The sequence below is a fragment of the Phacochoerus africanus genome, chromosome 15 (genome assembly GCF_016906955.1).
Source record: "Phacochoerus africanus isolate WHEZ1 chromosome 15, ROS_Pafr_v1, whole genome shotgun sequence".
NCBI lineage: Eukaryota > Metazoa > Chordata > Mammalia > Artiodactyla > Suidae > Phacochoerus > Phacochoerus africanus.
In genome coordinates this window covers 39,545,294-39,557,523 of record NC_062558.1, presented here as the reverse complement: position 1 = coordinate 39,557,523, position 12,230 = coordinate 39,545,294, and the positions used below count along the sequence as shown (strand labels likewise).

The following is a 12,230-nucleotide window of genomic DNA, read 5'->3' as shown; positions in this document are numbered from 1 at the left end:
GATTCAATTTCTACTTTGCTTAACTAATATATGAGAATGGAGTAAGTATCATGGAATAGAAAGTTCTTAGTAACTGACCTACATGTGACCTTTTTAATTCCAAAAGGGATTTAAGTGGCTTATCTTAAAACCCAGGTACAATAGGACTAATTAACACTAACGCACAATAAAAGCCTTAGTAACTGAGCCCAAAACTTAGATCTGAGCTTCCTAGGTGCCAAGGCAAAAAGAAAATTCAATGTATTACAAAGTGCTCATTTTCTAACAATAAGTAGTATGCAATTCCGTAGGGGAAATAAAACCTTTTTATGGCATGAACTTTGAGAAGCATTTGTTACAGGCATCATCACACAACCTGATGGACAGTATCTTCAATAGAATTTATGCAGAGGAATTTCACACATTACAATTTCTTACATGAATACTCAAACAGTGGCATAAAAAAAAAAAAAAAAAAAACCTCTGGCTTTAAAGGTAGGTAGAATACCACAGAAAATTGGTGAGGTTTTTTGAGAGAAATTGCTAAAACTTGGAATCTTTCAAGGAAATTTGGGCATTTATTTCTTACCTAATCCTGGTACAAGAGCACCACGCCCCAGTGAGCTTCCAGCAGCATCTATGAGATCAGCACGACTTGTGAACTGGCCATCCGAAATATTATACACCAAGCTAGAGGCGAGAACTTCAGAAACAAACATTAAGATGAGGGTTAGTCTACTTTTCAAAGCTTAAACTTCAGCCTCTTTTTTTTTAATTTTAAATTTATTTTTTATTGTTATTTCCCCCAACACACTTTTTTTTCCCCACTGTACAGCATGGGGACCCAGTTACACATATATGTAGACATAATTTTTTCTCCCATTGTCGTGCTGCGTTGTAAGTATTTAGACATAGTTTTCAGTGCTACAAAGCAGGATCTCATTGTAAATCCATTCCATGAGCAATAGTTTGCATCCGCTGACCCCAAGCTCCCAATCCCTCCCACTCCCTAACTTTAGCCTCTTAACAAGACTTTCATAAAAATCTTTTCTGGTTGCCTATTGGTGGTAACAATAAGGAGACAGAAGACACAAGACACACATAAGACCACAAAAAGAAAACTTTCACAAAGTCTCTTCCACTACAATAACACATATTTTTGAAAGTGTTTTTAAAATGGCAACTTTTCACATACAGGTTTTTTCTTTTCTTTGCCTTTTTAGGGCTGCTCTTGAGGCATATGGGGTTCCCAGGCTAAGGGTCAAATCAGAGCTGTAGCTGCCAGCCTACACCACAACCATAGCAATGCAGGATCCCAGCCGTGTCTGCCACCTACACCACAGCTCACAGCAATGCCGGATCTTTAACCCACTGAGCAAGGACAGGGACTGAACCTGCATCCTCATAGATACTAGTCAGGTTCATTAACCACTGAGCCACAACAGAAACTCCCAATACATATAGGTTTTTTTCAATACGGACTATCGTAAAAGGGTAACTGCAAGGGGTAGAGAGGCTGTGATCATTAACATCACAAGGTAACAACTTTTACAAGAATATTTTACATATATCCACTAATCTTTACTGGCGCCCAGTAAAAGATTAGTGGATGCTTAAACACATCAATTGCTATCCTTCAAAGTACTGGCTCTAAAACTTGCAGACACTTGGCCTTTTCCCTCAACACAGGATAGTGTAGTGATGACAAGCATGAGCTTTTGGAGTCTGGGTTTGAATTCCAGCTCTACCACCTTGGGAAGTGTATTGAGCCTCTCAGTTTCCTCATGTGGAAAGTGGAAATAATCATAGTACTTACTTTATACAGTTATTGTGAAGATTAAATGAGTTTTAAAAGGGTCTACACCAGCACATATAAGCTAGCTTCTATTTTTTATTTTTCTGAAAAGGTTTTACTGTGAACAGAAGGGAGGAGGCTCAGTTCTTCCCCTGCTGTTGCTTTCCTCATGGCAGCCAGGACATTAATGAGCTTCTCTGTCTTCTTGACAAGGGGGTATGTCCCACCCTTTTCTTTCCTCTTCTTTTTTTGCCATGCCCACAGCATGTAGTAGTTCCTGGGCCAGGGATGAACCCATCCCACAGCAGCAACCTGAGCCACAGCAATGACAACACTGATCCTTAACCCACTGAGCCACCAGGGAACCGTCCCCACCCTTTTCCTGAAGAACTTGAGGGCCTGCTTGTCCTTGGAGACCTTCAGCAGCTCCATGGCGTGCTATTCCTAAGGACAAAGCCACACACCTTTTGGATCATGTCTCAAGTGGCTGTGCCCTGGTATGCTTACATCCTGGGTCACCTTGTGGCCCTTGTGGAGACCCACGGCCATGGGATACCACAGAGCCAGGGCTGCTGCTCTTCAATGGCTTCTATTATTGACATTATTTTCTTCCCCACTTTCCAACATAAAATTCTAGCACTGTCTCTCAAGTCTCTTTTTCTTATTCCCATTATCCTAGTAATCCAGATTCCTGTACTCTGTTTCTTTGCTATTTTCCTTTTTTTTTTTGTCTTTTCAGGGCCATGCCTGTGGCATATGGAGGTTCCCAGGCTAGGGGTCAAATCGGAGCTACAGCTGCCAGCCTACACCACAGCCACAGCAACACCAGATCCAAACTGCATCTGTGACCACAGCTCATGGCTGTGCCAGATCCTTAACCCACTGAGCGAGGCCAGGGATCAAACCCACAACCTCACCGTTCCTAGGTGGATTTGTTTCCATTGCGCCACAACAGGAACTCCTCTATTTTCTATTGCTCTGTCCTGCACACCAAAAAATGATATTCTCCAACCAAATCTCTTTTTCATCACGTTGACCATACATATGCCCTTTCCTTCCCTGGCCACTTACATGAATAACAGCCATTTTTCAAGACTTAAACTCAAAGCTTCATGAAGTCTCTCCCTTCTACCCCACTAGACAATGACCCTTCCATTCTGTGATTCTGCATCACTTACATCTGCCCCCTATGGTTCAGGAAGTGATACAGCATTGTATATCATTTTCTTTTCTTTTCAGTTCCTAAGTTTTATTCAAGAACTCGTACAAAATATTACAAACAATTGAACTTTAATCCTCATCTTCCTCCTCCTCTTCATCTTATTCTGGAAGTAGTGCAATTCATAACTTTCTTTGCTATTAGCAACTACACATCACCAGTCACATAGGTTATTCTTCTTCAAATATTTTTTTGGTGAGATATCTCAAATATCTTTTGGAAAAAGGCACCTTGAAAGTTACAGTGTTTTTGCTTTTGCTTCTTTCAATTGTTACAACCCCTACACCAAGGTCCCCAGCTTTTCCATTCACTTTGATTCTCCCCTGAAGAAATTGCTCAAAATTGGCAGCATCTATGATTCTCTTCTACGAGGTACATGCAATCAACAGTAAACTTCAGAACCTGCTTCCTCTTTTGGCCCCTGATTTGCCACAAGTGCTTTCACAGGTGCCATGGTGGCACAGGAGGCGGAAAGAGCTGTATATCATTTTCTAGATCTTTTACACACCTACATCATATCTCCCCACCAGACCATGAGCTCCTCAAAGCAAGCACCACTTCTTCCACTTACTGAGTAGTCCCCACTGTGACCAATGTGGAACAGGACACAGAAGGAATTTAAAGATATATTTGCTGGTCTAAAAACAGAATCACTAGGCAAGCTATATCCTCATGAAAAAAATGGCACCATAAAGGCTTATTTTATTCAAATGGGACCAATTTCAACAGAGTGGAAGACGCTAGGCCAAGGAGACTAAAAAGGGTTTAAGAAAACTAATGGTCAATAAAAAGACAACCCAATTTAAAAACTGACATAAGATTGGAATAGATATTTCTCCAAAGAACATATACAAATGGCCAATGAGCAAAGAAAAGGTGTTCAACATCATTTGTTGGGGAAATGTAAATCAAAACCAGCGTAAGATGTCACTTCATAGGCATTAGGATGGCCATTTTAAGAAAATGAAAATGGAGTGCCCGTTATGGCTCTGCAGTAACGAAACTGACTAGTATCCATGAGGACACAGGTTCGATCGCTGAGTGGGTTAAACAATCTGGTGTTGCTGTGAGCTGTGGTGTATATATCACCGACCCACTCAAATCTGGCGTTGCTGTGTCTGTGGCATACGCTGGTGGCTACAGCTCTCATTCATCATAGCCTGGAACTTCCATATGCCATGGGTGCAGCCCTAAAAAGACGGGGGAGAAAAGGGAGTTCCCGTTGTGGCTCAATGGTTAACGAATCTGACTAGGAACCATGAGGTTGCAGGTTTGATCCCTGGCCTTGCCAGTGGGTTAGGGATCCAGCATTGCTGTGAGCTGTGGTGTGGATTGCAGATGCGGCTCAGATCCCGAGTTGCTACGGCTCTGGCGTAGGCCGGTGGCTACGGCTACGATTAGACCCCTAGTCTGGAAACCTCCATATGCTGCGGGTGCGGCCCTAGAAAAGACAAAAAAGACCAAAAAAAAAAAAGAAAAAGAAAGAAAGAAAAAGAAAATGAAAACAATAAATGTCAGAGAGTATATGAAGAAAATGAAACCATTGCTAATGAGAATGTAAAATGGTACAGTCACTTTGGAAAACACTTTAGCAATCCCTCCAAAGGTTAAACATACAGTTACCATACGTAAAACTCTACTTCTATACATGTAACCAAGAGAAATAAAAATATGTCCACAAAAAACTTGTACATGAATATTCATAGCAGCATTTTCAAAACAGCCAAAAAGAACAAATAATCCAAATGTCAACAAAATGGAATATATCCATACAATCAAATATGATTTGGCCATAAAAAGAAATGAATGATTTGTGCTATAATATGAATGAACCTTGGAAACATGTTTAAGTTGAGAAAAAAAAAAAAAGCCAGTCACAAAAGCACACCTATTGTGTACTTCCTTATTTATGAAAAGTCCATAGAGATAGAAAGTAGATTGGCGGATGCCAGGGGCTGGGGTGAGGAGTGAAAAAAGGGAGTGACTGCCAATGGGTATGGGGTCTCTTTTTGCAGTGGGAAACACTCTAGAATTAGTGGTGATGGTATACAGCTCCAAGTATACTAAAAACTACTGCACTGTATAAAGAAGTTTTATGATACATAAGTTATAAAGCTGTTACTGTTTTTAAAAAGGAGAGTAATGGTAACTTTACATCATTTACCCAAGGGCTAAAGAGGACATCCTGGTCACCTGTTAGAGAAAGCAGCCTGCTGAGAAAAAGTCTAACCAATTTGATCCTAATGGCAAAAGGGGGGAGCTCCCATTGTGGTGCAACGGAAGTGAATCCGACCAGGAACCATAAAGCTGCAGGTTTGATCCTTGGCCTCACTCAATGGGTTAAGGATCCAGCATAGCTGTGAGCGTGGTGTCTGTCACAGATGCGGCTCAGATCCCACGTTGCTGTGGCTGTGGTGTAGGCCGGCACCTACACCTCCAATTAGACCCCTAGGCTGGGAATCTCCATGTGCTGCAAGTGCAGCACTAAAATAACGGGAAAAAAAACAAAAAAACAACAAAAAAAAACAACAACAACAAATAAAATCTAAATGTGAAGTATAATCCTTTAACAGAATTACTGTAAGCAAATATTTTAAGAGGGTAAAACATAAAATATTGGGAAATGAACACAAGTAAACTGACTATAAAACATTTCACTTTTATGTGCCTAAACAAATTTCAAGGAAAAAAAGAATATTAAAAAAGTGTTACCATATATAAAAGGAATATGTGAATTGTTTTTGTTGTTTGTTTTTATAAATACTCTAAGATACTTTATTGCATATGAGCACCAAACAACAGTGTGAGACACTATTAGCCATTTATTTTTTACAAGTTCAAAAAATGAGGTTCAGAGGAGTTAAATGATTTCCCTAAGAGAGAAAAAGGCAATGTAAAAGGAGTATTTTTTGATTCTATATTTTATTCATTTGTCCACTCTGAAGCCAAAATCACACTGCCTTAATTACTATAGAGTGCCTTCTATTATAAAAATATATGTACACTGGACATTAATAATTTTTGCATATATTAGTTTGTATTATATACATATTCTGTTTAACACTTCACAGATGTGTCTTAAAATGGAGGGATTTCATAGACTTACTTTAATAGCTCTCCAGTGGATAGAGTTCTTGCTGTGTCATCAGTAAATATCCCAACAGATAATTTTATTTCCTAAAATCTTCCTGACCTCATTATTATTTCCAGTAATTTTATAGAACAATAGTTTTCAGAAGTGTACTATTATATCATCTACGAGAATTCTATTTTTAATTCCTCCTAGCCTATTTATCTATAGTGATAAGGTTTTTTGCTGTTATCAAAGAGCTATTGCAAACAACTGTTTAGCACAGTAAGTGTAATCACTATTTATTTATTTTTAATTTTTTCAGGGCCGCTCCTGTGGCGTATGGAAGTTCCCAGGCTGGGGGTCTAATTGGAGCTATAGCTGCCAGCCTACACCACAGTCACAGTAATGCCAGATCCAAGCTGTGTCTGTGACCTATACTACAGCTCATGGCAACGCTGTATCCTTAACCCATTGAGCGAGGTCAGGAATCGAACCCTCATCCTCATGGATACTAGTCAACTAGTCGGGTTTGTTTCTGCTGAGCCACAGCAGGAACTCCTGTAATCACTATTTAGGAAAAACTTTAAACTTCAAAGTTGGAGACAAAATGGGAAAAGAGCCACAAATAAAGTTTACTTACTTTTTAAAGATGACAAACCACTTGTTCCACCAAAGAGAGATCGGGTAGCAGAGCTGCCTGATCCCCCTGGAGGTGGGACCAGCATCACCAAGTATGTACCACAGGTATAAATGGGTGTCTTCCGAAGCATTTTTAGAGGAAGCCCACAACTAGTATTTGCTGGTAAAAGGAAAAAAGATGGTGAGTAGCTGATACACAAGTTAATTACCAAACCAAATTAGAGTATAAGGAAGAGGTCCCAAATTCTAACAAGGATATACTTGAATTCAGAAAATGAACAAGTAATAAGCTAAGGGAAAAATAATGATCTGGCTCCATAGCCTGGCCCTAAGTCTCCTGGTTACATCATCCAAACATTTCGCAAAGATGTTTCTGGTATTCAACATGCCCTTACATCTCTAAAAAATATTTCAAAAGAATGAATGGACTAAATCTCAAAATAAAAGAAGAATCCTACTGTTTGTGTTTCCCCCTAGGAAACTGTGCTCCAGTAGAGATCTTTTATTTTATGTAGAACAAATTCTTAACAGGTTTGTGATATTACATTCATTATCAATAGCTTTGAACATGAAAACAGCCAGAAATTTCAACCTACAACTAGTTAATAAAAGCTTTCACAATATCTATCACAAAACGTTTATGCCTACAGGATTTATAACCAATGATGTATTTTTTCTTAGTGTCAGTGACAAACTATCATGAAGAAAATAATCACTGTTTCTAACCAAGAGGTATAAAAATGTACTACTTTAATTTCCCTTACTCACTGGCAGATCTAAATTCACACAAGGTGAATTTAAGGATTTTCTGTATATTAGTGTAGTGATCACTACCATCAGAGTGTTTTACCTAGGAAGCTGTCAGGGTGTAAAATATAACAGCCTCCACAGACATAAAAGCATCTTTAGATTCGATGGTTTAGATTAGAAAAATGAGACAAGTGAAACCTAATCTGTTATTTGCTATGAATGCCTGTGCTTCTTAAAAGCTTTAATTTTTTTTTTTTTTTTTTGGTCTTGTTGCCATTTCCTGGGCCCCTCTTGAGGCATGTGGAGGTTCCCAGGCTAGGGGTCTGATTGGAGCTATAGCTGCCAGCCTACGCCAGAGCCACAGCAACTCGGGATCCAAGCCGCGTCTGCGACCTACACCACAGCTCACAGCAACGCCGGATCGTTAGCCCACTGAGCAAGGGCAGGGATTGAACCCACAACCTCATGGTTCCTAGTCGGATTCGTTAACCACTGCACCACGACAGGAACTCCAAAAGCTCTATTTTTTAAAACTCCAAGCCTCAACAAGTATATTCTTCATTTAGGACATAAATTCAGTAGCATAAATGTTTATAGATAAGAAACCCAAAAGGAGCAATGATTGGAAAATTAGCAACTTTATGAGCGTAATCTTTTCGCCAAGATGTTTTTAATAGGCATATTCTTATTAACATGGTAATGGGTATTAGTACATCCTAGACCCTTTGTATGTTAAATTATTAAGAGTTCACTTAGCCTATAACTGGTGAATTTTTATGCAGCAACCTCACATTAAATGAATACACAGAGGATGTGCATCAAAGTACAATGAGCAAGATCCTCTGTTTAGAATACAGATATCAGTTTTCACAGGATTCTAAATATACACTTGCCTTCTGAGTCCTCCTTTTTATTTCACCCAAGTTTTCCTATGCAACAAACGTTCCTTTAGTATTTTTCTTGAGCAGGAGGACTCACTTTTCTCCTACCAAGGAACAAACCCAGATCAAGCCTTCAGCTTGTCGGGAAAATGTTTATTTAGGTAAACAGGACATGTCCTCTACTAAGTGTTTCCTATAACTCAAATTATTCATATACCCAAGTTATAACAACTATGAAAAAATACCCCACTTACATTTGATACAACAGACACTGGTACAAGTAAAACAGTATCCTTAAATCCTAAGGATAACTAATAAGTATGTAAAATTTGACAGTCTCACAGTGAATTAATCACAAATACTTTCTCTTCCTAACACTTCAATATATAAAAGGATTAAAGCATAAAATTAAATTTATTAAACATACTAATTCAGATATATTTTTTAATACATGGCATATTTTTCTAGCCTCATCTTTCACCATAGGTCATGCTTTGTTAAAAATTCATGTAGTTGGTATCTAATACGAAAACTCTTCCAGAATAATAGCTCTAGGGAGTCCCCGTCATGGCTCAGGGTAAACGAATCTGACTAGGATCCATGAAGATGCGGGTTAGATCACTGGCTTCACTCAGTGGGTTAAGGATCTGGCATTGCATGAGCTGTGGTATAGGTCACAGATTCAGCTCAGATCCCTCGTTGCTGTGGCACAGCCCAGCACAGCTGTAGCTCCAATTTGGGAACTTAACTATGCCTCAACTGTGGCCCTAAAAAGGAAAAAAAAGGAAAAGAAGAAGAATGGCTCTTAGGAGTTCCCTGGTGGCTCAGTGGTTAGGGTCCTGCATTGTCATTGCTGTGGCTCAGGCTGCTGCTGTGTCGCAGGTTCTATCCCTGACACAGGAATTTCCACAGGCCGTGGGCAGCCAAAAAAAAAGAACAATCATCATTCTTGATTTGGGAGGGGTGTCATAAATGACCTTGAAGATCTGATGAAAATTATGATATATGTGAGATGTTATTTAAAACTTTGGGGGAGCATGTTTATGAGGCCCTGAAAGGCTTATCCCAGTTAAGAACTCTTACTTTAAAAGTACAGAACAGTGTGTTTAGAAGGTTACCTTTTATTGGGAAATGAAGGACAATGAAAATACATAGATTTATCTTTCTAAATTAATTTAATTTCTCTTATAAAGAAACTCTGCAAGGATAAACAAAAAACTTATAAATAGAGTTAACTATAGGGGGCAGGGTGGAGGGCAAAATATAGAATACACCAGCAAGTGAGAGTAAGATTTCTCTGCATATACTTTTTTTTTCTGCTTTTAAGAACTGTATCTGCCTCATATGGACGTTCCCAGGGTAGGGGCTGAATCGGAGCTGCTGCTGCCAGCCTATGCCACAGCCCAGCAATATGGGATCCAAGCCATGTCTGCAACCCATACCATAGCTCATGAGCAACACTGGACACTTTTTTTTTTGTCTTTTTGTCTTTTCTAGGGCTGCACCCATGGCATATGGAGGTTCCCAGGCTAGAAGCTGAATCAGAGCTACAGCTGCTGCCTATGCCACAACCACAGCAACGAGGGATCCGAGCGGCATCTGCAACCTACACCACAGCTCACGGCAATGCCAGATTCTTAACCTACTGAGCAAGGCCAGGGACTGAACCTGCAACCTCATGGATACTAGTCGAGTTCATAACCCACTGAGCCACAATGGGAACTCCCTGCATAAACTTTTCATATTGCTTTCACTTTCAAACTCTGTAAATGTATATACATTTAAAATATTAAAGTACAAACATTAAATGCCAAATTTCAGAAGAAGCCATCTCTGTTGTGGAAGGTTTGCCTATAACTTGCTTGGTCAAGATTATATTTAATATAGAAAATTGATAACTAACAAGGACCCATGGTATAGCACAGGAAAATCTACTCGATATTCTATAATAACCTATAAGGCGAAAAGGAGTGGATATATGTATAGTTGTAACTGATTCACTTTCCTGTACACCTAAAACTAATACAACACTGAAAGTCAATTATACTTGAATAAAAAAAAATTTTTTAATTGTATTTAGTGAAGATGATGCTAAATGAGCTTTTTACATTCATGAAGTTAAAATAACAAGAAATCAATTCATACCATCAATAATGATAATTTGTTTACAGTTAAAGACAGAGCTGTTTTGAATAATTACAGATTCTTGCTAATTCATGTCCACAGCCAACGGTATTAGCTTGCAGTTTTTAAAAAATGGACAATGACTGGAAGGACAGAAAAAGGTGAACTATATAAAGCAAAGTGCACACTGTTAAATGCTCAATAAAAAGTACTGCCTGAATTCCAGAGGCAGCATGCACTAATTACAAACTCAACGTATCAAGCTATGAAAAGACATGGAGGGAGGAACCTTTTTTTTTTTTTCTTTTTGCCTTTTCTAAGGCTGCTTCCCTTGGCATATGGAGGTTCCCAGGCTAGGAGTCGAATCAGAGCTGTAGCCACCGGCCTATAACAGAGTCACAGCAACACAGGATCCAAGCCACGTCTGCAACCTACACCACAGCTCACGTCAACGCCAGATCCTTAACCCACTGAGCAAGGCCAGGGATCGAACCCACAACCTCATGGTTCCTAGTCGGATTCATTAACCACTGAGCCACCACGGGAACTCCGGGAATCTTAAAGGTATGTTACTCAATGAAAGACGTGAATATGAAAAAGCTACATACTGCATAAATTGAATTATGTGATACTCTGGAAAAGGCAGAACTATGACCATAATAAAAAGATCAGTGGTGGCCAGTGTCTGGGGGGTGGGGAGAGGTGAATGGATAGAACACAGAGGATTTTTAAGGTAATAAAACTACTCTGAATGATGCTACAATGATGAACACAGGTCATTATACATTTGCCCAAACCCATAGAACGTACAATACTAAGAGTGAATCCTAAGGTAAACTATGCACTCTGGGTGATTATGAAGTGTCAAGATGAGCTCATCAACTCTAACAAATGCACCACTCTGGTGGGGGCTGCTGATAATAAGGGAGCCTAAGCATGTATGGGGGCAGGAGGTATACAGGAAATACATACCTCCCTCTTAGTTTTGCTGTGAACCTAAAACTGCTCTTAATAAAATAGTCTTTGGAAGTTCCTGTTGTAGCTCAGCAATAACGAGCCTGACAAGTATCCTGGAGGATTCGGGTTCGATCCCTGGCCTTGCTCAGAGGGTTAATGATCTGGTGTTGCTGTGGCTGGGGTGTAGGCCAGCAGCTGCAGCTCTGATTCACCCCTTAGCCTGGGAACTTCCATATGCCACAGGTGAGGCCCTAAAAAGCAGAATAATAACAAAGTCTTAAAAAATATAGAGAGCTGAATGGAGCTTTCTATACAAGGTAAACATATGATAAGCCAAGGGCAGCCTACCTGCTTGATCCTCTTTCAGGGTGTTGGAGATGGTGGAGCCAGTAAGAGCAGCCAGTGTGGCGGATGGCGAGGCTCGGTAGCGTGACAGTCTGCTCAGAAGCATCTCATTAATGCTTTTTGCAGACTCACCCTCTTTTCTCATTAGAATTGTGCGTTCCTGCAGTGGGTTGGCTACAAATACACCATTTTCGACCTAATATTCAAAGAAAAAGAGGTCCTTAAATGATATCTGTTTCCATTTAGTTAGCCAATTTCTGCTTGAGAAGTGTATTGTTGCCATCTGGTTACTCAAAAACATTTCCCAAAATTATACCTAAGTAGGTGTATACCTCAAAACTTAACTACTCTACAGAAACCGAGAACAAAAGGAAAGCTATGAGAAGTTTGAGAGCTTTCATTTTTCAATAGCCCAGATTTTTAAAGTAATGAGCCAAGTTTAATAGATTCTATGAAAGGTTGTTGATT

General features: G+C 39.6%; 1 protein-coding gene and 1 pseudogene across 6 annotated transcripts in view; both read right to left on the bottom strand.

Moving 5' to 3' along the window:
* HECTD4 (HECT domain E3 ubiquitin protein ligase 4) overlaps positions 1 to 12,230 on the bottom strand; it is a 209,247-nt gene that overhangs the window by 107,100 nt on the left and 89,917 nt on the right. For all 6 annotated transcript variants that reach the window (XM_047760399.1, XM_047760396.1, XM_047760397.1 and 3 more), the window contains exons 8-10: positions 11,766 to 11,958; positions 6,707 to 6,865; positions 569 to 682 (exon numbers count right to left, since the gene is read on the bottom strand). In XM_047760399.1, coding sequence (XP_047616355.1) covers positions 569 to 682; positions 6,707 to 6,865; positions 11,766 to 11,958 — 466 coding nt within the window. The remainder of the gene's footprint in view (positions 1 to 568; positions 683 to 6,706; positions 6,866 to 11,765; positions 11,959 to 12,230) is intronic.
* LOC125115829 (60S ribosomal protein L22-like) lies at positions 2,654 to 3,739 on the bottom strand (annotated as a pseudogene).